The 23,757-nt window shown below is 46.5% G+C and overlaps 1 protein-coding gene across 1 annotated transcript in view; it reads right to left on the bottom strand.

Annotated features, from left to right (window-relative positions):
• The window catches only part of MYO7B (myosin VIIB), a 90,297-nt gene extending 71,306 nt beyond the window's left edge, over positions 1-18,991 (bottom strand). The window contains exons 1-2 of the mRNA XM_019469461.2: positions 18,859-18,991; positions 9,257-9,296 (exon numbers count right to left, since the gene is read on the bottom strand). Of these exons, the coding sequence (XP_019325006.1) occupies positions 9,257-9,274 (18 nt within the window). The 5' untranslated portion in view covers positions 9,275-9,296; positions 18,859-18,991. The remainder of the gene's footprint in view (positions 1-9,256; positions 9,297-18,858) is intronic.
• Positions 18,992-23,757: the final 4,766 nt, after the last annotated feature.

Raw genomic sequence — 23,757 nt, 5'->3', positions numbered from 1 at the left:
AGATGGTTGAGCGTCAGACTTCGGCTCAGGTCATGATCTCACAGTTCGTGGGTTCAAGCCCCACATCGGGCTCTGTGCTGACAGCTCAAAGCCTGGAGCCTGCTTTGGATTCTGTGTCTCCCTTTCTCTCTGCCCCTCCCCTGTTCACTCTCTCTCTCAAAAGTAAATAAGCCTTAAGAAAAAAAAGAAGTATCTAAAATAATCAAAATCACAGAAACAAAAAATAGAAAGGTGGTTGCCAAGGGCTGGAGGAGGAATGAGGGAAAATAGTGTTTAGTGAGCACAGAATTCCAAGTTTGCAAGATTAAAAGTTCTTAGGTCTGGGGCTGCCTGGGTAGCTCAGTCAGTTAAGCAGCTGACCTCAGCTCAGGTCATGATCTTGCGGTTCATGTGTTCTAGCCCTGTGTCTGGCTTTGTGCTAACAGCTCAGAGCCTGGAACCTGCTTCTGATTCTGTGTCTCCCTTTCTCTCTGCCCCTCCCCTGCTTACACTCTCTCTCTCCCTCTCAAAAATAAATAAACATTTTTTAAAAATTAAAAAAAAAAGTTCTCAGATCTGTTGCACAACAATGTGAATATACTTGATGCTGAACTGTGTGCTTAAAAATGGTAAATTTAACGTTAGGCATTTTTTTTTTTTTTACCACAATGAGAAAAGAAAGAAAAAAGAAATCTAGTAACTTTTTATCTAGCCAAATCGTCCTTCCTGTATAAAGGTAACAAACATTTTTGAAGATACAATATTATTGCCATAAGCCTTCTAGAAAAAAAAACTGGGGAAGAAATTTCAGTCAATAGTACAAGGAATAAAAATAGATCCACATCAACACTCATGATCATGAAGTTTCAAAATACTTGGGACGAAGAGAAAATCATGAAAGCTTTCAGAGAGAAAAAAATAGATTTTGTACAAAGGCTCAAAAATGAGAATGGTTGGCACAAAAACAAACACTCAGATCAATGGAACAGAATACAGAACCCAGAAATGGACCCACAAACATATGGCCAACTAATCTTTGACAAAGCAGGAAAGAATATCCAATGGAATAACGACAGTCTCTTCAGCAAGTGGTGCTGGAAAAACTGGACAGCAACATGCAGAAAAATGAACCTGGACAACTTTCTTACACCATACACAAAAATAAACTCAAAATGGATGAAAGACCTAAATGTAAGACAAGAAACCAACAAAATCCTATAGGAGAAAGCAAGGCACAAACCTCTTTGACCTTGGCTGCAGCAACTTCTTACTGAACACATCTTCAGAGGCAAGGGAAACAAAAGCAAAAATGAACTATTGGGACCTCATCAAAGTAAAAAGCTTCTGCACAGCAAAGGAAACAATCAGAAAAACTAAAAGGCAACTGACAGAATGGGAGAAGATATTTGCAAACGACATATCAGATAAAGGGTTAGTGTCCAAAATCTATAAAGAATTTATCCAACTCAACACCCAAAAAACAAATAATCCAGTGACGAAATGGGCAAAAGACATGAATAGACACTTCTCCAAGAAGACATGCAGATGGCCAACCGACACATGAAAAAATGCTCAACATTACTTATCATCAGGGAAATACAAATCAAAACCACAATGAGATACCACCTCACACCCATCAGAATGGCTAACATTAACAAGTCAGGCAACAACAGATGTTGGCAAGGATAGGGAGAAAGAGGATCTCTTTTGCACTGCTGGTGGGAATGCAAGCTGGTGCAGCCACGCTGGACAACAGTATGGAGGTTCCTCAAAAAATTAAAAACAGAACTACCCTACAACCCACCAATTGCACTGCTAGGTATTTATCCAAGGGATACAGGTATGCTGTTTCAAAGGGACACATGCACCCCAATGTTTATAGCAGCACTATCCACAATAGCCAAAGTATGGAAAGAGCCCAAATGTCCATCGATGGATGAATGGATAAAGAAGATGTGGTATATATGTACAATGGAGTATTACTCTGCAATAAAAAAAGAATGAAATCTTGCCATTTGCAAATATGTGGATGGAACTAGAAGATATTATGCTAAGCAGAATTATTTGGTCAGAGAAAGACAAATATCATATGACCTCACTCACATGAGGACTTTAAGACACAGAACAGATGTGCACAAGGGAAGGGAGGCAAAAATAATATAAAAAGAGGGAGGGGGACAAAACATAAGAGACTCTTAAATATGGAGAACAGAGGGTTACTGGAGAGGTTGTGGGAGGGTGGATGAGCTAAATGGGTAAGGGACATTAAGGAATCTATTCCTGAAGTCATTGTTGCACTATATGGTAACTAATTTGGATGTAAATTTAAAAAATAAAATAAAATAAATAAAATAAAAATTAATTTAATTTAATATTAAAAATTAAATTAACAACTGTGTTGCATTATGCTAAAAAAAATGAGAATGGTGTCAGATTTCTCAACAGTAATGCTGGAAGCCAGAAGACAACATGAAATAAACATCTTCACAATTCTCAGGGAAAATTCTGTCCAGTACGGAATCCCATGCCCAGCTGACACATGTGAATAAATGTGTTTTAGATATGCAAGTTGTTACCCCTTCTCAGAAAGCTATTGCAGGATGTGCTAGATCAAAATGAGGGAGTACTCCAAGAGAAAGACCTCAGGTCCAGGAGTAGGGATTCAGTACAAAGGAGAGACAAAAGGCATATTCAGACTGGCTGTGAAGGAGCTCCCAAGATGATGTCAAGATGTGTGCCTCAGAAATACAAGACATAGTCTAGATATCACAAGTCAGCAACTCTGGGAGAGATTTCCCTCTGAGGATGAAACTGGTTGACCTCCTGATGAGTCAGAACATTTTGAGAGAAGACTGACATGTCTGGGAGAAAGTGGGGGTGCTAAAGGCATGATAAATACACAGAAACCTTAGCAGGTGGGGAAAAGACAATTACAAAGTCTAGCAAAGGAAAGCACGGTGCTTAGAGTATGCTAGCTCAGTTCAGGGTAGCATTTACTTAGATAAAATAAGTAAACTCTATATGCAGGTCTGATCAAAGCTAGGTTTAACAATTTGGGGAGGACAGAGACATGAGTAGCATACTTGTGAGTGCCTGGAGGGGGGTAGGCTCATGGAGCTAGGGCCTTTCTTACATGGCAGGAAGTCAGTCATCGATGATGCCTGAACCCAAAAACTCCAGTAGCACTGTGAGCCTGTTCTTTCCAGACACAGAGGGAAATACCCAAGAATCAATAGCAGGCTTGACAATGGTCACCTCTGGGGAAGAGGCAGTGGGAAACTGATTCTTTAAATGGTATGTCTGTACGATTTTATACAAATGGAAGCCAAATTAAAGAAGAACTGCAAGGAACAGTTGCTGCAGGATACAGAAAACCAGTTTGACAACATACTGGGCCCAGTGAACGAATCAGATCATACCAGACACCTCAGAGATCCCGGAGAAGCTTTCTTACAAAGAGGATGAAATTGTAGCATGCAGCTGAAGCCGCTGGCAGATCATCAAAGCAAGATTGAAAGTCAAAGGCAGACGATGGGCATCTCACAGCAAACTTGACCTTAACCAGAGATGAACAAGAGAGGCACCATGTCCAATCCAGACTACGGAGGCATGAGCCCCACATGGGCTGGAAGAAGAAATCAAAGAACATAACTTTTGTTCCCTCCATTTGGCCAAAGCTCTACTAGGAAATAAATGAGAAGCCACATCACAGAAAATAGAGCTTCTTCATGACCTCCATCAGCAGGAAAAGACTGCAAGAGCTGCTGAATCAGGAAAAGAATGGAGAAGAGAAATAGCATCTCTCAGCCGTGAAGAAAGTAAGAGTGTCTATGGAGACTCATGAAATGGAGGAGGAGTTGAAGAAAGCAGGGAGATCTGAGGAGTCCTGGGAGTCCTCCTTGCTCTGCGTGATAGGAAATACATAACAGCTGGGTGCGGGAAGAGCTCTTGCTGGAGAGAATGTGGGAGTGCCCCAGCATGAGACAGAAACTACTGCAAAGGCCAGAAGCCATGAACAACCCACTCCCTGGAGACCTGGTCCTTCATACTAATGTCTCCCAAGAAAGGTGGCCTCTTTTGGCCTCCTCACTGAAACGGCACTGTGCCCTGTTACCTTGTGCCCACCTGCCACGTCTTTCTCTTCCCAAAGTAGAAGAGGTGGACCTAGAGATGGTCTATGCCTGCATATAGTCAGATAGATGAAGACTCAGATGAGTCATCAAGGGAGCTCCAGCAGCAGGCCTGGTCTAAGCTCCAGTGCAGGCCCATCAGTAGACCCACAGAAGCCTGTCCCCTCTGCAGGGACAGATGGCATGGTTACTGCTGGTGCCAAAGACCTTGTTTTTCTCAGGAATGTCTCACAGTGCCTGGGCATTGTATCCCCTCCCTATCTGATGAAGTATGGTTGAAGATAAGGTATGATTGATTTGTCAACAAACAAACGTTTATGACTTTGTGCACTGGAGACTGGGCCGATCTAAGAGAGGTGCTTTGAATTTCAAAATAATTCCAACCAGTCTTCTGCATTGAATAGTTCCCAGCCCCTCTGCACACAGATATGTAAACATTCATAGTCCTCATTTGGAAGGAAGATGGGGTTTCATTAATGTGACTGAAAACTGTGCTCTGCCCAGGGCCTTGGGGTGGCTCAGAATGTGTGCCAGCACCAGGATCTCGGTTTCCTCACTTGCCCATAGGGTGGAGGGTGAAGAAGCTGGTGATGATGGCAAAGAGAAAGATCTATTTACATGTTCATCCTTAAGTCAGCTACCTTGTGTGTGCATCCTTGTGATGGGATCCCCAAAGCCAAAATCAGGGACAATCTAATGGTTGAACAATACATGGGCAATGCAAGACCTAATCACCTTCTTTAAAAGACTTCAACTTTTGTTTGAGGACTCACCCCTCCCCAATACATGGGGTTCTTGGTGAGCACCATCCCCTCCAGCTCAGGGGTGGGGCAAGTGATACAGCCCAGTGCACTCATCCTATCCCCTCAGCTGCCAGAAAGGGAGGCTGTATACAATGCACAATTTGTAAATCCTTAGTGTGTGGTCAAGGCCAGCACTATCCAATAGAAATACAGCTCAAACCGCATGTGTAATTGAAAATGTTCTAAAAAAAAAAAAAATGAAAGTGTTCTAGCAGCCACCTTTAAAATGTAAAGAAAAACAGGTGAAATTAATGTTATGAATGCTGTTATTTTTTTATTTTCAGTTTTTATTTGAATTCAAGTTAGTTAACATATATGGTAAAATTGGTTCCAGGTATAGAATGTAGTGATTCATCACTTACATACAACACCTGGCACTCATCACAATTGCCCAGCACCTATCTAGCCCATCCTGCCACCCACTTCCCTCCATCAACCCTCAATTTGTTCTCTATGGTTGAGTCTCTTAAGGTTTGCTTTCCTCTCTCTCTCTTTTTTTCCCTTCCCTTATGTTCATCTGTTTTAAATTCCACGTGAGTGAAATCATACGGTATTTGTTTTTCTCTGACTTACTTCGCTTAGTATAATGCACTCTAGCTCCATCCACATCATTGCAAATGGAAAGATTTCATTCTTTTTGATGGCTGATTAATATTCCATTGTATATATACACCACTTTTTATTTATCCTTCGGTGGGTAGACATTTGGGCTGTTTCCATAGTTTGGCTATTTTTGATAATGCTGCTATAAACACCAGGGTGCATGTATCCCTTCAAATCTATATTTTTGTATCCTTTGGGTAAATACCTAGTAGTGCAATTGCTGGGTCATAGAGTAGTTCTATTTTTGACTTTTTAAGGAAACTCTGTACTGTTTTCCAGAGTGGCTGCACCAGAATGTTGTTATTTAACCCAATATATTCAAAATATTATCATTTAAACAGGTAAGAAATGTAAAAATTGTTAATGAGATATTTTATATTCTTTGTACTGAGTCCTTGGATCTGGCATGTGCTTTAGACTTACAGCACATCCCGATTCAACGCAGACATATTTGTAGCACCTGGGGCTCATGACCACCACAGTGGACAGAGCAGATTCAGCCCTGGCACTTACCACCTGCTCCCAGTACTTTCCCAGATGCACCATGACCTGGATCCCTTTGGGCCTTTGCATGTGCTGTTTCCTTAGTCTAGACCACTGTCACCCACTGTACACATTCAGAACATCTAGTGGTCCTAATATTGTTATCAAAGTTTGGGATTATGTATGACTTCCAATGACCCTATGTAATCCTGTGACAATGGTATCGTTAATTCTATTTAACCACGAAGATGTAAGTGATAGTGTTGGGATATGAACCATGCCGGTCTGTCTCTAAGAGGTAGCCAGAGAAATCAGGAGGAGGAGGTTGAAAGAGGTTGGAGGAAGACTGGAGGAGTGGGTATCAGCTGACTAGGGTAATAGGTGGCTAGTTCGCGTGTGGTCTTTGCACCTCACAAGCTGTAGCTGTGTCTCCCCACTCCTGGGCAGGACCACTGGGTCAGAAAGGGCACTGCCCCTGATGTCCTGAGAAGTCTCAGACAGCCCCATGTTCATCTGACTAGTGGTAAAACTAAGGTCTAGAGAATGGAAAGCCTGGCCAAGGTCATACAGCAAGCAACTGGCAGAGCAGCGAGTTCGCCATATTCTTTGAGGAAGGACCCCTCAGCTGCTGCTGGAGAAACCCCCACCTCACTCCCAGCCTGGAGTATACTTCTGAAGTGCAAAAATCAAATTTCTCTCAACTCGAGTCCTATTTTAATTATATCAAAAGAGTTTACAGGGTGCCTGGGTGGCTCAGTCGGTTAAGCATCTGACTTTGGCTCAGGTCATGATCTTATGGTTCATGAGTTCAAGCCCATCATCAGGCTCTCTGCTGTCAGCACAGAGCCTGCTTCGGATACCCCTGCCTCTCAAAAATAAATAAACATTAAAAAATTTGTTTAAAGATTTTTATTAGCCTGGGGGGGGCGGGGTCCACTGCTAATTGTTTTCAAAAAGATACTTTTTTCCATAATGTAGTTATTCAACATGTTTGAGTTTTCTCAACAATACAGGTTAAAGTAAACATTAAAGCCTGTTGTAGACTAAATTCATATATCAAAGCTCTATCCCCCAGTGTAACTGTATTTGGAGATACAGCCTTTAAAATGGTAATCAAAGTTGGGGCACCTGGGTGGCTCAGTCAGTTAAGCATCCGACTTCAGCTTGGGTCATGATCTCACAGCTTGTGAGTTTGAGCCTCATGTTGGGCCCTCTGCTGTTAGTGCAGAGCTGCCCTTCCCCTGCTCATGCACGTGTTCTCTCTCTCTCAAAAATAAATAAACATCTTTTTTTTTAAGTAATTAAGGGGGTCTCCTAGGTGGCTCAGTCGGTTGAGCGTTCAACTTCGGCTCAGGCCATGATCTTTCAGTTGACGAGTTCAAGCCCCGCATCAGGCTCTGTTCTGACAGCTCAGAGCCTGAAGCCTGCTTTGGATTCTGTGTCTCCCTCTCTCTCTTCCCCTCCCTCACTCATGCTCTGTCTCTATCTCAAAAATAAAATAAACATTAAAAAATTAAAATAAAAAAATAAAAAAGTAATTAAGGTTAAATGAGGTCAAAGAGGTAGAGCCCTAACCTGGTGGGATTGGTGTCCTTATAAGAGGAAGAGACACCAGAGAACTCTCTCTCTCTGTGTGACAAGAAGGAAAGCCATGTGAGAAGGTGGCTATCTGCAAGCCAGAAAGAGAGGTGTCACCAGACACAAACCCTGCTGACACCTTGATATTGGGCTTCTAGTCTCCAAAACTGTGAGAGAATAAATTTCTGTTGTTTAAGCTGCTCAGTCTGTGGTATGTGTTATGGCATTTTGCTGTGGCACAGTTTTGCAGAGCGGCCTAATGGTTAGCCCCTTTGGAGTCAGACAGACTGGGTTCTCATTCCTTCTCTACCTTGCATGAGTGAGATGGCCTTGGGCAAGTCACTTAACCTCACTGACATCAGTTTCCTCACCTATTGAATGGGGCAGCTTCCCAGGGCTGTTGTGAAGATGGAATATAATGTGGGTCAGGAGCCTGAGTGGTGCCGGGCATGGAGTAGAACCACTGGATGGTATGTCAGGAATAAGCACAGTGTGGTTCTGCCCTTTATTCAGGAGTCACTAGGACCCATTAAAGGGACAATTGGTGAATCAGGCCATCACTGTCTTCCCAAGGAACTTGCAATCTTAGAAGACAGAGCAGGTGTACCATTGCAGTTGAGCATAATATGCCCCCAAAAGGTAGCTTTCTAAACTCTGCTTGAAGTTAGTCATGTTCCCAGTGGGCCCCTTGGGACTAATGCATCCCATGGGTATATTCCTTTGTGAAATAAACCTGGCTTTGTCTTACAACTCATGCTCCTCATGCTCCAAAATGGTGCCAAGTTCTAAAGTGATTTAGATACCAAAAGCCCCTGCAGCCTGAATTTTGAAACCACGTATGTTCTCTTTCCAGCCTAGAACAGCCTGTCTCTATTCTGGAAAAGACAACCCTAGCCACCCTTCTGTGACTCAGATAGTTGGAGGGCTTGGTTGCAGGAGCCCATGGTTGCTGGGTGATGCTGTCCCCTCTCAGCGGTGTGGATCCAGCAGCCAGGAGGAGACAATGGCCACTGTGTGGCTTTGCATGCAGAAAAAGAATATCTGGGGCATTTTCTTATCAAAAAGGACTTCTTTCTATCCAGCCTTCCTGGGCTGGGGTTGGAATTCAGGGGTGGGGTGGAGTGGAGGGCAGGGAAGAACGCCCAAGCTGGTTTGGGACTCTCCTCTGGGCTCCTCCAGCCTCCAACCTTCTCTCATCATGCTTGCACCACCCCAGCTGCCTGGAGGCCTGTGCCCCCCACCCCCCACTCCAGGGCAGGGCAGTGTCTCAGCATTTCCTTCCTTTCCACATGGAGCCATCTCTTGGCCACTGGGACACAGCAGGCGCTTAGATGTTTATTAAGCTGAGGGAAGATGGCGAAGAGCCCAAAGTTGAGATTGGACCCAGTATTTGATTCCCATCCACTCTGAGTGAGCTCCTTGCAACTGTTGCAATGAGACAACAAAAGAGAAATCCCCTTGTCAAGGCATTTAAGCCTTAAATAGAAGTGAGGGATTACTGTGCCAAGTGTGGCCGCCTGCTCAGGCCCAGAGGTTGGCCAGACTCGTTTTCTTTAGGTAATATAATCTGTCTTGTTCTTCCTACTCCCTTGTCTCTGACATTTTCCTTGGGGGCTCTCCTTGCCTCTCGCTGAGTGTAATTCCCAGATAATCCCTGGATGCAATAGATGCAATTCTTACCAGCCTGAAGGCCGACATCTTGGGTGGCAGCTCCCCCGACCTGTGAGCAGAGAAAAAGCAGATCATCAGTCCTCATGGCCCCGCCTTGGAGCCCCTGGAGGGCAGGGGCCACGTGTGCACCTCAGCATATCCTCGAATGCCCTGCATGGGGCCCAGCTCAAGAAATGATTCTCAAATAAATGGACGAATAAGTCACCGTCCCACCTAAGTGTGAGAAGATGCTTTCTCAGTTTCTTCTACCCTATCTCATCTTTATTGAACATCTGTTTTGCACTCAGTACTGGGTTCGACATGGGGAGTCCAGGTGGTTCCGAACGTACTTAAGACACAGTCCCTGTCATCCAGAAGCACAAATTTTATCTGCTTGGACACCTGTGAAAGCCATTCACCACCACACACTATAGGGAGTGCTGAGGTAAGCAAGGCAGCATAGCTAAAGACACATGACATACTTTATATAAATCTCATAGCACCCCAAAACACAGGTGTTCCCCCATTTGTTAAATGGGATCCCACAAAGGGCAGGTGACCCAGTAAGTTAGCAGCACAGCTGGGAATCCAACCCTGGTCTGCCTCCTTTCAAACCTGCCCCCAGCTCCTGGCTGCCTTCCAGGGGTATAGGCATGCACATGTGTTCCTTCCAAACTCATATCAGATGAAGTACACAGACACCAAAGGCTACATCAACCTCTGTAACTGCATGAAATTTGCTGTACCCTGTGGGAGGAGAGGTGAGACACAAAGCTGAAATCCAGGCAGGTCATGATCCTGAAGAACCTGAATGCCATAAGAATATGGCCCCCAATCTCCTCCTAGGGCCTTTCCCTTCACCTTGACCTCTTCCTGTCTGAGGGAGATGCTGATTGTTTTGGTCTGCTTGAAGTGCCTCCCTCTGTTCTTTTCAGGGAAATTCTCCTTCCTTTGTCCAAACTGTGTTCCGGATAAGGACTGTCAATGACATAAATCATGGTACCCAAAACCAGACTATGACTCAAGCAAGGGCCAACCACAGGCTTTCCCTGAGATGTTCTAATTGGAACTGGGGGTTGGTTTTCTGTCCAGCCACGAAAATTTGAAGTGTGATTCCAAAATTGCCAGAGGTTACTGTCCTAATGTCCTGAAAACAGCTGGCTTGGGAGAGTAAAGTTGGGAGTTGGAAGGAGACAAAGGACAGAAATTCTGTCTCTGACTTTTTGTACTTTGATTATTTGAGCTAAGTCATTGAAACCAAAGAATTCTCCCTGATCTGGTGACCCCCCATTCTATTCTCTTTCAGCTTGCACATCCCCCTTGTGCATTCCCACCCTCTTCCAGGGCCACTGCCAGGATTAATGCACTTCCAAGTCCAAAATCAATGTCTCCAATCCCCACCTTTCTCCTGAACTCCAGGTCTACCAAAGCCCCATTTTCTGGATATGTCCAGCAGATAGGTTATGGACACATTAAACTCAGCATGACCACAGCAACTCATCTCCTCTGTTTCCGCATCTGCTCTTTTCCATGCATTCTTTATCCCAGTGAATGCTATTAGCAATTGTGAATAAAACATTTGAATCATGGGGTGCCTGGGTGGCTCAGTCAGTTGAGTGTTCGACTTTGGCTCAGGTCATGATCTCATGGTTTGTGGGTTTGAGCCCCACGTTGGACTCTATGCTGACAGCTCAGAGCCTGGAGCCTGTTTTAGATTCTGTCTCCTTCTCTCTCTGCCCTGACCCAGCTCGTGCTCTGTCTCTCTCTCTCTCAAATAAATAAACATAAAAAAATTTTTTTTAAACATTTGAGTCATCCTCTTATCCCCATCTTTAAATGATTGCTTTCATTTGAAGATTTCATCTATTAAAACTTGAGGTTCCCAGCTATATGTTGTCTACAAGAAACCCACTTTAAAAATAAAAACAGATTAAAAATAAAGAGATAAAGAAAGATATACCATGCTAACACTAATCAAAAGAAAGCTGGAGTAGCTTTGGTTATTTCAGACAGAGCAGACTCCAGGGCAAGGAGAATTATGAGGATTAAATAGGGCATTACATAATTATAAACAACAGAGGTGCCTGGGTAGCTCAGTCAGTTAAGTATTTGACTTTGGCTCAGGTCATGATCTCACAGTTCATGAACACAATCCCCGTTTTGGGTGAGCGTGAGCCCCACTTTGGATGAGCCACTTCTCTTTCTTCCTCTCTCTCTCTCGGCCCCTAGCTCATTTGTGCACTTTCTCTCTCTCTCTCTCAAAAATAGATGAATAAACAAACAAAACAAACAAACAAACAACAATAAATTGGCCCAGGAGGGCCAATTCTCAAAGAAGACATGACATTACTTAACATGTATGTACCTAAAAGCAGGGCATCAAAATACATGAGGCAAAAATAGGTAGAACTACAAGGAGAGAAAGATGAGTCCACTATTATAGTTGGAGTCTTTAATACTCCTCTATCAACAATGACACATCTAGCAGGCAGAAAATCAGTAAGGACATCATCAAATTCAATGGCATCATCAATCAATTGAATGTAACTGACATTGGTAGAATACTTCAGCCAACAACAGCAGAATATACATGTTTTTCAAGTTCATGTGGAACATTCACCAAGATAGACCAAATTCTGAGCCATTAACATACCTGAACAAATTTAAAAGAATAGAAATCATACAATGTCTGCTCTCAGACCATGATGGTATTAAATTAAATCAAAATAGAAAAATCCCAAAATACTTGGAGATTAAGAAACACATTTATAATTAATACATGAATCAAAGAAGTCTTAAGAAATATTTTAAATGTTTTCAACTAAATGAAAATGAAAATACAACTTATCAAAATTTGTGGGATGTAGTGAAAGCTATGCTTAGAGGGAAATACATAACATTGAAAGACTATATTTAAAAAGAAGGTGGGTGCCTGGGTGGTTCAGTTGGTTAAGCGTCCGACTTCAGCTCAGGTCATGATCTCACAGTCTGTGAGTTCGAGCCCCACGTCGGGCTCTGTGCTGACAGCTCAGAGCCTGGAGCCTGCTTCAGATTCTGTGTCTCCCTCTCTCTCTGCCCCTCCCCTGCTCATGCTCTGTCTCTCTATGTCTCAAAAATAAATTAAAACATTTTTAAAAAATTTTTTAAAAAAGAAGAAAGTTCTAAGGGGTGCCTGACTGGCTCAGTCAGTGGAGCATGTGATTCTTGATCTTGGGGTTGTGAGTTCAAGCCCCATATTGGGGGTAGAGATTACTTAAAAACAAAACCTTTAAAAAAATTAAAAAGAAGAAAGATCTAAAACTAATAATCTGAGTTTCCACCCTAGGAAACTAGATAAAAAAGAGCAATATAATCCTAAAGCAAGAAGAAGAAAAAAAGAAACAATAAAAATTAGAGCAGAAATCCCAAATTTGAGAATAGGAAATCAATAGGGAAAATCAATGAAACCAAAATCTTGTTCTTTGAAAACATCAATAAAACTGATAAAACTCTAGCCAAGCTAACCAAGAAAAAAAGAGAGAAGACACAAATTTATAATATCAGAAATGAAAGAGGGACATCTGGAGGATAGTTGACCTGATCCCATTGACATTAAAAGGATAAAAAAGGAATATTATAAACAGCTAGATATCTACAAATTTGGTAAATTTAGATAAAATAGACCAATTCCCTGAAAGACAGAACTGTCAAAAACTCACACAAGAAGAAATAGACAATCTGAATAGGCCTATATCTATTAAAGAAATTGAATCAATAATTAACAACCTGTCAAAAAAGAAGCATCAGGCCTAGATGGTTTCACCAATGAATTCCACTAAACATCTAAGGAAGAAATGGTACCAATTCTCTACAACATCTCCCAGGAAACAGAAGCACAGAAAACACTTCCCAACACTTCCTAATTCTGAGCCAGCATTACCCTAATACCAAAGCCAGGTAAAAGACACTAAAAGAAAGGAAAAACTACAGTCTGTGATGCCTCCTGCCCATCTCTTAGTCCCCTGTCATCCTTCACTTGAGAGACAGGAAGCCTCCCAGGTAGACTTGCTTCCTGGCCTCTCCAAAAAATTATTCTCCATTCTACCAACCAAGTGATCATTAAAAGATACAAAAAACTGACCATATCATACCTCTCCATAGCCAGGAGCATGTGCGTCATACCCTTATGGCATTCAGGTCCTTCGGGATCATGACCTGTCTAGATTTCAGCCTTGTATCTCACCTCTCCTCCCACAGGCCACACCAAATTTCATGCAGTTCCAGAAGCCCCCCCGCATTCTCTCTCACTTTGGTGTCTGTGTACTTCATCTGATAGGAGTTTGGAAGGAACACATGTGCTTGCCTGTATGTACCCACACACAGGTACACACACCCTCATATGCTGCAGCTATGATTTTCTACCTCAGCTCTTATTGCTGTTTTTATGTGTCACTGTGTGTGTCTCTCTCACACTTGCAAGAATCTTAAAAACAGAACTATGCCCTACTCATTCCAGTAGGGGCTCACAATATGCTTGCTGAATGTATGGATGGATAAATGAGTGGGTGGGTGGGTAGATGGATAGATGGCCACCAGGAAGATGGGAGCAGACATGCCCCCCCCCATCCCAGGGAAGTAAGTATGGTGTTGCCCCTGAGGGAAAGCCCTCAGAGTATTTGCAAGTTCCTGCTTCTTGTTAGTGAGATGCTTTATTCTTAGCTCAGGCCCCTTGCCCAGCCCTGAAGTAGGTCAGTGTGCTGCTGAGCCCACCAGGGTCAGTGTCCTGAACTGGCTCCAGGGTGTACTGAACCTAAGGAACCAGAATGGGGGTGACCATCACCTGAGAGGAGAAGGGTGAGCTGGTTACCAAAGCCCTCTTCAGAGCTGTAGGATGTCTAAAGCCACACCACTATCATGCGCTTCTGAGTATCACTGAAGTGGAGTATGGGAGAAGAGGTAAAGAAATGCTGAAAGGTGAGTGGGGAGGTGGAGTTGGGGAGAGAGTCAAAATGTTCCTGGGACTAGGAGGGGCTGTGTGCCATGTGGTATATGGGGCACCGAACAGGAGACTGCGGTCTGAGAAGCAAAACACACACGGACTCTCTGGTCTATGGGAAGCTAGTCCAGAGGGGGGACGCTACCCTGGAGGGCTGGCAATGAAGGGATGCAGAAAGGGTGTCTGGATCTGGGTGAGGGATTGAGAGGCTTGGAAGTTACCCTGTGCAACCAGCCAACTCCTCCAGAGCCAAGGGTGTCTGATGTGGAATCTGTCACTCCAAACGGGAACAAAAATGGGCTGGCGTAGGTGAAAGAGGCCACCACTCAGTGGAAGGCAGCACAGTCCAGCAGGTGACAGGGACTCTGACTAGACCATCCCACTGCAGACACTCAAGACAACCAAATATTGGTAGTTTCAGATGGTTTGATCTAGTACGTGTGTTGATATTTGAGTATGAAATAAAAGTGAGCTATCTTTTATAGTATCATGCTATTTTTGTTTAAACAGATGAAAGATGCATATATATAAAGATGGAGATACATCCTTTTTAGAGGTAATTATATTGAACTGTTACCAGTGGTTTCTTCTGGAACTGAGGATTGGCATGGAGTAGAGAGGGAGGAAGGTGGGGGAAGAATTTTCCTTCACATTTTGCTCCTTTCTGTTATGTTTCTATATCCGTATATTTTTATTATTTATTTTGCTTTTATTCTTTGCGTTGCTGTCTATGGCATTGTTTGGCTTCCTGAAATCCTACTCCCTTTTTGATCAGCCACCAAGCTCAGTGACGGGGAGGGCCGGGAGGGGCTGATAGCAGCACCATCGAGGCGAGAGCTCACAGTGGTGCTGCTTTGGCAGTGCACACTGGGACAGGGCCTGTCAACCCCGACTCTGAGTCTCTCCGTGTGCCCTGATGCAGCCAGGATGGCTCAGCCCCTCTCCAAAGCCCAGGGTCCAGAGGGACACACCCTCCATTGAAAGGGAGTCCCACCACACAGGATTGTCTGGCGTGTGGGGTGATATCAATGGGGTGGCGTTCCTGTGAATACCATGTGACTGGCAGTTCAGGAGGTATATGTCCCCAAGAGGTACCCCCAGCCCAGAGACATGATGCTCCTGGGTCCTCACCAGGGATCCCTTCTCTTTTGCCCAGATAAGGCCAGAGTTCAGGGTGTGAAGCTATAGGCCTCCGTCCCATCCTGCCCTAGTGAGCACAGGGCCTGGCCACCCCTACGGCCAAAAACCTTGCTGTGTGTGCTCACGTCAAGCTGAGGGACCTAGCTTTCTCAGAACCTGGCTCCTAGACCCTCCCGGGGCCTTACACTAGGTTTATCCCTCCTCCCTGCACACCTGACACACAAGCCTCTAGGGCTCCCTGCAGGTACAGGTCAAGTGCCCGCCTCTACGGCCTCATCTCTGGCCCACTCCTTCAGACCTGGCTTGAGTGTTTCCTTGCAGCCTCCCTGACTCTGTACTCAGCCATTGTAGCTAATGTCTACCTTCTCTGGCTCCAGAAGACCCTGGCCTGCGTTGAAACTCATGGTTTTCACTCGCCCAGAGAAGACCTTCTCGGAGCTTTGCTGTGGCAGAGTGCTGCCAGCCTGCCCAGAGAGACCTCGGAAGAGAGGGCCCTTGAGAAGCCCTCCTGAATTTACTATTTTTGGCAATGGTATTCCCTTGCTTGGTATCCCCTTCATGACATCCCATCAGGAAAGCCGGGCTTCTTCTCAGAGACTAGCTTGTTCTTAACAAGGGCATGTTTAAACTCGGCACTGCTTACATTTTCGTTTTTGCATTGCCCACCAGGACTCTCACAATGAACGTGGTGGCTATGTCTAGCAAATATACTGGAACTTCATTTACTAGCCTTCCTCTAAGAGAGCTGAATTGTGCTTTCCTACCTTAATTTTCCCTTCCTCTTGCTTTCTCCTTTATTTTATTTTTGATTTTGTTGCATTCTAGGTATCTCTGTAAGCTGCCTCAAGTGACTCTCTTTTGTTTACTTTTTGAATAAGGCAGGTGATCACTGAGGGATTTACAGACTAACATACACTGTTCCACTGTGCTGTGGTTCCTTTGCCTGCCCTCTACACTCTGTCCCTCCCCACAGAACAGAGTAGGGGCTCAGACTGTACTCACGCACGCTGCTAAGAGTTTTCCAACAGTAGTTTATTAATTCAATCTACACAACAATGCTACATGGTAACTGACATGGTTCCATTTGACAGATGAAGACACTGGGGCTTCAGGTCCCACACTTAGTAGGTGGCTGAGTCAGGATTTGAACCCCTGCTCTTCTGGCTGTGAAGTCCTTGTTTATTTTACTTCACCTCTCCCCTTGGTCTGATACGCTGCACTCTCTAGGACTGCACTGTCCAATATGGTAGCCACTAGCCACATGTGACTGTGTACGTTTAAATTCATTGTAGTTGAAATTAGAAATTCAATTGCTCAGTCATGCCAACCACACTTCAGGTGCTCAGTAGCCACATGTGGCTTGTGGCTACTGTGTTGGACAGCGCAGTTCTGTCATCATGGAAGGAGCATTTACTGCTTCCCTCCTCCCACACTTGGCTCCTGGTAGGAACTGGCTGTGCCCAGACCAGATCTTTGTGATGCCACTTCCTTGGCCTGGAACATCCCAGTTCTCCAGCACTGACATCAAGCCATCCTCTCTACACAGCCCATCTGTGTCCCTTCGCCTCCTTCTCTGTCACTCTTTCTCCTTCCCACCCTGGACTCAGCCCCAGCCATCTCCTCCTCTGACTTCTTGATGCCTGTGTGGTCTATGCCCCTGGTGGGGTCACTTTTCCTTCACACAGTCTCACCTCACCAGCCCAGCAGTGAAGGAACACAGTGCATGCTGTTTGATTGAGGAGGTAGGCAAGGGAGTCCCAAGTGGCATTGGATAGAAAACTAGACTTTGTTCCTAGCTTTGCTTGCTACTAGCTACTGCATTTTTTCAATGTATCTTCCCCAGTGCCTGTCCTCTGCCACGCCCTGGGTGGAGGCAGGGGACAGATCCCCGAGGAGATCCAGCCTGTGCACCTCCGGGTACTCATATTCAGTGGTTCAAGGCAAAGAATGTTATCCTCCTTTATCTCAACGCCCTCTTTTGCGAAAAACTTGCAATTCCTGCTCTTCCTCACTGCAGCATGTCATGTGGACTGAGTGACACCATGGAAGCAAGAGATGTGGTGCAAGATGTGAAAAGCGTGCTGTGACATAGATGCAACTGGGTAACTGGGAGTGTTCATCGTGCCGCGTCACTTCCCCACAGAGCTGTGCCTCGCCCCGTGCCTGAGTGAGAATACCCCAGGACCTAAGCCAGACACGGACACAGGTCCTCTGGGAAGAGGCACCTGAGGGCCAGTCAGCAGGGTGCCCGGCAGGTCCTGGGCAGTGGGGAAGGCTTCCTGCAGGAAGTGCTATTGAGCTGAGTGGTTCAAAACAGATTTCCTGGGGCCACATGCTGCAGGCCTAGAGAGCCAGCCCCGTGCAGAGTTTTGGTTTTCTTTGAACTAAAATCTGCAATGGAGTTTTGGGGTTTTATGGGTTAGAACAAAATTCAAGTCCAGAGTTACAGAGTGTGGACTCAGGGGGAGGCCTGGCTGTGGGGAACAAACATACCCAACTTAGAAGATTTAGGATGGGGCCCCACTCCTCTGGCTGCCAGACCCTCCTACTCTGCATCTCAGATTTTCTCATCTGTGAAATAGGGGTGGATGCCCAGCACGCCGGCAGCTCAAGTGAGAAAAAAACCCTCCCCCAGCCCCCTGGGGCCCCAACAACCCAACACTCCCACCCAGGAGGCTTTGGGGCCAGGCTGGCAGGGTCCTGCCTCTCCCCAGGGGCCCAAGCCTTTCAGAGGTGATTGACACAACTGCCTGCAATTGTCCAAGATGATACACAGGTGAGTCAGAGGAGCCTGGGCCCTGGAGTCCAGTCTCGACTCTGCGCCCCATTCCATGGTCCTCAGTCTCCTTGTCCATAAAATGGAGGCAATAACACCAGTGCGCTGTGAGGGCACAGTGCGATGGCACATGTGGCACAGCTGACGTCTGTCAGGTGCCAGATGATCGGTGCCCAGGCGGTCCCTTACACTCCATGGTTCCTCCTTGGTGAGTCCTCCTGCTATGAGAAGGCTGCCGGCTAGGGTAGCTGGCCTGGCTGCCTCCCGACCCCGCCATCCCCCCTGCCAGTGAGTCCACCTTCTTACAGAAGAGGGCCAGTTGGCTTCCCTCCTCCTCCTCCTGCTCCTCCTCCTCCTCCTCGGCCCCCAGGCCGGCCCTGCATCCTGATGGAACAAATCTCTGGGCTGGTGTTCCTGGTTTCTAGGCTCCTGAAAGGAATCTCTAGCTCTCTACTTCTCAGGCCTTTCCCACCTTGTTTCCAAGTGCGCCCTGCCGGGCTTCGTCAAGTCGTGCCTCCCAGCCCACCTCCCACCCGCCCCCGCGACCCTCCTCCCGAGTGGTGACTCCCTCCTCCCATCCTCCCAGCTGGCAGGACACAGCCCCCCCAGTCCCCCACCCCCCCGCAACCCTCCTCCCGAGGGGTGACTCCCTCCTCCCATCTTCCCAGCTGGCAGAACATAGCCCTCCCAGCCCCCCCACCGGTGCAGCCGGCTGGCAGAGAAGCCCCCGTATTCCCCTACCTTCTCAGGACAGGGGTCTCGCTGACTCCCTTCCCCTCCACCCTGGGCACTCCGAAAGAGCAGGGAAACAAGGCAGTGCCAGGGCTCTGGGCGTGTCAGAAAGTAAGGGAGAGGAGGAAGACGCAGAAGGGACCCAAGAGGAAATGGCCCAGCAGTCCGGCCCCACGTAATTTATTACAGGACTTTGTCCTGGGCCCCATCCCCTCCCACATGGCAGCCCCAGCCAGCAGAGCCTCACAGCAGCCTGATCTTTAACCCTGGCCTCTTCAGCGAAGACTCCCCACAGGTCATCAGAGCCCGCACTCCATGTACCTGTTGCTGGCCACCAGCCAACCCCATGGTGACAATCAGCTGATCAATCAAGGGAGTTCAGCATATTCCTGGGCATCACAGGGACTCCAAAGACACCCATGCAGGACCTCTGCTCCCAAACATCCCGTGTCCTAATTGGGGCACACACACAGGAGAGGCTAGGAAGCCTATAACAGAGCTAAAGGCCATTAGCACAACTAGGTTTTCAGTGGGGTCCCCAGAAGCAGGGGCAGCTGGCTTGAGCTGGGGCTCGAGGGAAGGGGGGGTTCTGCAGTGAGGCTAATACAGACCTTTCAAGCGGTGTGCACTGGGAGAGGCCATGCTGTAGGGGGAGGCAATCCCTGAAAGTGTGAGTGTGGGGGCTTTGAAGGCAGGTGGAAGGGGAGTCCACAGGAGGGACTATTCAGCTGCAGCCCTTCCCTTGGGTGAAGAGAGACCTTGGGATGGTGCTCACAGTTGGTCCCACTAGAGCCAGGCAGGCTCCTTCCCAGGCCCAGGGTTTGGGAGGCACTTGGGAACTGCAGGCCGAGGTGTGGGAAGCCCCTGTCACCTTTCAGATAGAGCTGAGCCCCAGCAGGTGGCAACCCTGACCTCGGCCTTTTTTGGAGACAGGAACCAAGTGTTGGTGGAGAGAGAAGGGTAAAGTAGACTGGTTGCAGAGATGGTCCCAGACGGAGGTCATCACTGCCCGAGGGCTTCCTGGGCTTCCCGCAGGGACCCCTTGCAGTCCCAGCTCTCCTCTGTTGAACGCTCCTGCTGCTGAAACAGCTTGAAGGAGTTTCTTTCTTACAACCAGGTAGCCCATGCCAGAGGTAGGGAACGAGCTGGGGGATGACTAACCAAGGGGCCATTTGGAGGAAGCGTGTGCTCTGAGACTTTCAGCCGCCCCCCACCCACTCCCTGTGAGTCCTACCTTGGCACCAGCTAGCCTCTTGCCCCCTTAAAGTCTCAGCCAGTTTCTGGGCCAACACTTGGTTTGGGGGTGGGGTGGGGGATCACATGGCACGTAGCCTCTCTGGGTTAGACACCATTTCACTCCTGCAGGATTGGTGAGCTGCAGCTCCCAGAAATGGTGAGTTCCTTGCTCTGGGACCCCCTGCACCAGGCTGGGTCCTCTATGGCCCTCTTCCTCTGCCCTCATGAAAAAAAAAAAAAGCAGAACAGAATATTTGTGCGAAGAAAGCAATTTATATCTCTAGCCAGAGTCTGTGTTAAACAGAATTTGACAGAAACACCTTTTGGATACCTACGAACTTCTTTCCCACTTTGTTTTTCACATTTGACATTGATATCATAAGCATTTTCCTACACTGTACCAAACTTTAATCACCTGTCTTTAAGGACAGCATTCAAGTCCCTCCTATAAATGTCCCATCATTTGTGTAATCATCCTCCCTGGATGGACATCGGCAGGCACCCAATGCTTTGCTATTACCCACAACACTGCTATGAACGAATCTGTGCTCACAGCCCTGTTTGCATTATGGCGCTACAGGAAGGCTAAAGAAGGGAACTTATTGAAACAAGGGGCATGCACACCCAGCAAAACGGTGTGCATGTCACTGCAGGGACCTGGCCTGGCTGCTGTGTGAGCTGGCGGGGCTCACAGTTTCCACTGCTGAGGTAACCCAAGCCCAGGAAATCAGGAAGAGGGGCTGATGGCAGTCGGGGCAGGCTCTTCCTGTTTGTCACACCTGTGACCAGACTTGGCTCTTAGGCAGCCTAATGTGACTGCCACAATTCTCCCCAAGACACAGATATTTTGTGAATTTCTAAAAATACGTTTTTGAGCTGAGCCCAAATGCCTCCGTAGGACAACTTATGCGTCATTGTGTTTCTGTTCAATGATCAAGCCCGTTGTAATATTGCCATAGCAACCGAAACAGAGTATAAGGAGCATTTCACTGTACCTCTACCAGCACATCCTGGAGCGACCTGAAGTTGCTTGTTTCCTGGTGGCCCTGATCTTCCCCTCTAGCCTACAGCAGCCAAGTTACCCATTAACTCTATAAAATAACACAGCTGGCCGCATAGGTCTCTGTGGCTGAGTTGCTCTTTAGAATGTTTTAGAATTCTCAGTCTCAGGGAACTAGCACTTATGGAGTGCTTCCTAGGTGCTGGGCTCTATGCAGGTGCCATCACATAGCCTCATCACAACCCTACAAGTTAGGGTGCCTGTCCTCGTTTCATAGTCGGGAAGTTAAAACCAAAGAGGTTAAGAAACTTGTGTACATCACACAGCTAGAGGTGTCACGGGCAAGATTTGAATCGAGATCTACCTGACTCCAAGGCCAGTGCTCATTGTACATCAACCCTCAAACAAACCTGGACTCCCTCCTCCCCCAACCCCCAGGGATGGAGGAGACATATTCCTTTTAGAAATTTTCAGGAGGGGTGCTTCTCCAACTTGCTTGCCCTAGCCCAGGATCAGAAGAGACTTTCATTTCTGTGGTCTCTGAGGTTCAAGGGCAAGGAATATCTGGGAATGTGTGGGGCTTAAATGCCTCCCTGGAAACACAATTATGCACAGTACAGAAGTGTATACCACATGACTCACTTTATCTGTGCAGTTCAGGGTTTCTTAATCTTGGCACTATTGACATTCTTTGTTGGCAGGTTGGGAACAGCTGTCCTATGCACTGTGAGATGTTTAGCAGGAACCCTGGACTCTCTCCCCATTAGATGCATCCCCCCGCCCCGTGCTATCAAAATGTGTCCAAATATTGCCAGACGACTCCTGGGGGACAAAACCATTCCCAGCTGAGAACCAAAGTATAGCTCATAGGTCCAGGTGCAGTTGAGACTGAAAGAGGAGTACATCAAGGGCCAGAAGGGGATGTCCTCTTGGAAGGGGTGGCCCCGCACTTGGCCTCCTGGAATGGCAGAAAGATATGCTCAGAATAAGATATGGAGGCTGCAGAGAAGGGGCTATCAGACTGGTGCCTCCGGAGGACATGCCAAGGAAATGACTATTTTCTGGCAAGCCCAAGTATTTCATCCTCCCTGGATCAGAGACCATGAGATAGACATTGCTGGACTGGGCAGAACTTGGATCCAAAGTCCCCATGAACCAGGGGGGCATCTGCCAGCTCAGTCCAGAAGAAAATGACTCATCCCTGATCGTGCTTTATTATCACAACCCCTGTGAGGAATCCACCCAGAGGTTTGTCCAAGCAGCAGAAGGGGCAAAGCAGGGGCACAAAATAGAAGAGTCACTTTCTCCCTTCTGGAGAGCTGCAGGAAATCCAGGGGATAAATCTCAGTCTTGGGTCCTGGTACGTAAACCTGAGCCTCTGGTCACAAACCTCTGGGGACCTCTGCCCCATGCGCAGGGTGAATGGCATCCTGATGACTAATTTGATTGCCCTGGGGAGGTTAAGGTAATTGGAGGAGAAGGCAAAACTTGATTATGTGGCAACGCAATAAACCAAGGGACCTGGGTAATGATGTTGATGATGCAGATTGTGATGATAGTAATGATACCTTGTCCATCTCTTGGAAGAGGTTGAGGGGGAGTGGGGCATTGTGAAGAGTTTCATTTCTGAGAAGAGAAGCGTTAGGATAGAGTTCTTAACCCTGGCTGGAATACTGTGTGTGTATAAAGACTAATTTCTCTTCCCTCTGGTCCCATATCTGGGATACTCTTTCCAACCTCGCCCACAGGGGTGGCCACAGAATGAAGATAAGTAATGCGCTCCACTTCCAGGCCCTGTGACACCCTGTGCTCTCTCTCTTCCCTCTGCTGGTAACATGCAGAGCATCCAGCAGTGGATTCTGAGGCCCTAAGGAATGGTGAAGCCACAATATGGAAGAAGTCTGGGTTCCTGAATGACCGCTGGGAACAGAGTGCCACTGCCACCCCACTACTGACCCCACTGCCCATTTACAAGAGCAAGAAATACATTTTTTTTGTGTCAAGCCACTGACATTTGTTATGTGTTGTTATGCTACCATAATTAAAACATGATCCCTCTCCCATCCAAATGTGCCTTTGTCCTTTAAACACCAGCTCAAATATTCTTCCAGGAAGTTGGCCCTGATTACTATAGTTCACTCTAGGCTCTAATGTCTACAGCACTTGTTACTCAGATCACGTGATTTACCTCTTAGCATGGATTTTTTTCAAAGTAGAGCTTCCTGATGGACTGTAAGTTTCTCAAGACAAGAATCAAATGTTAGGGTTCTTTGTATCTTCACAGGGCCTAATAAAGATAATGGGGGTACCTGGGTGGCTCAGTCGGTTGAGTGTCTGACTTCAGCTCAGGTCATGATCTTGCAGTTCATGAGTTCAAGCCCCACATCGGGCTCACTGCTGTCAGCCTGTCAGCACGGAGACTGCTTTGGATCCTCTGTCCCCCTCTTTGGGCCCCTCCCTCGCTTGAGCTCCCCCCCAAATAAATAATTATTTTTAAAAAAGATAATAACTATCACCTATATCATTTCCCAAGAAGTATTATTTACGTATAAACACATTTAATCCTCATAACAACTCTATGAGATAAATACTATGATTATCCTCAACTCGTAGATGAGAAAGTTGAAGCACAGACAGGTTAAGTAATTTGTCCAAGGTCACACAGCTAGAAA

Source organism: Panthera pardus, unplaced genomic scaffold, assembly GCF_024362965.1.
Source record: "Panthera pardus isolate Hobbes unplaced genomic scaffold, ASM2436296v1 HiC_scaffold_10, whole genome shotgun sequence".
Classification (NCBI taxonomy): Eukaryota; Metazoa; Chordata; class Mammalia; order Carnivora; family Felidae; genus Panthera; species Panthera pardus.
This window is presented reverse-complemented; position numbering and strand designations above follow the sequence as displayed.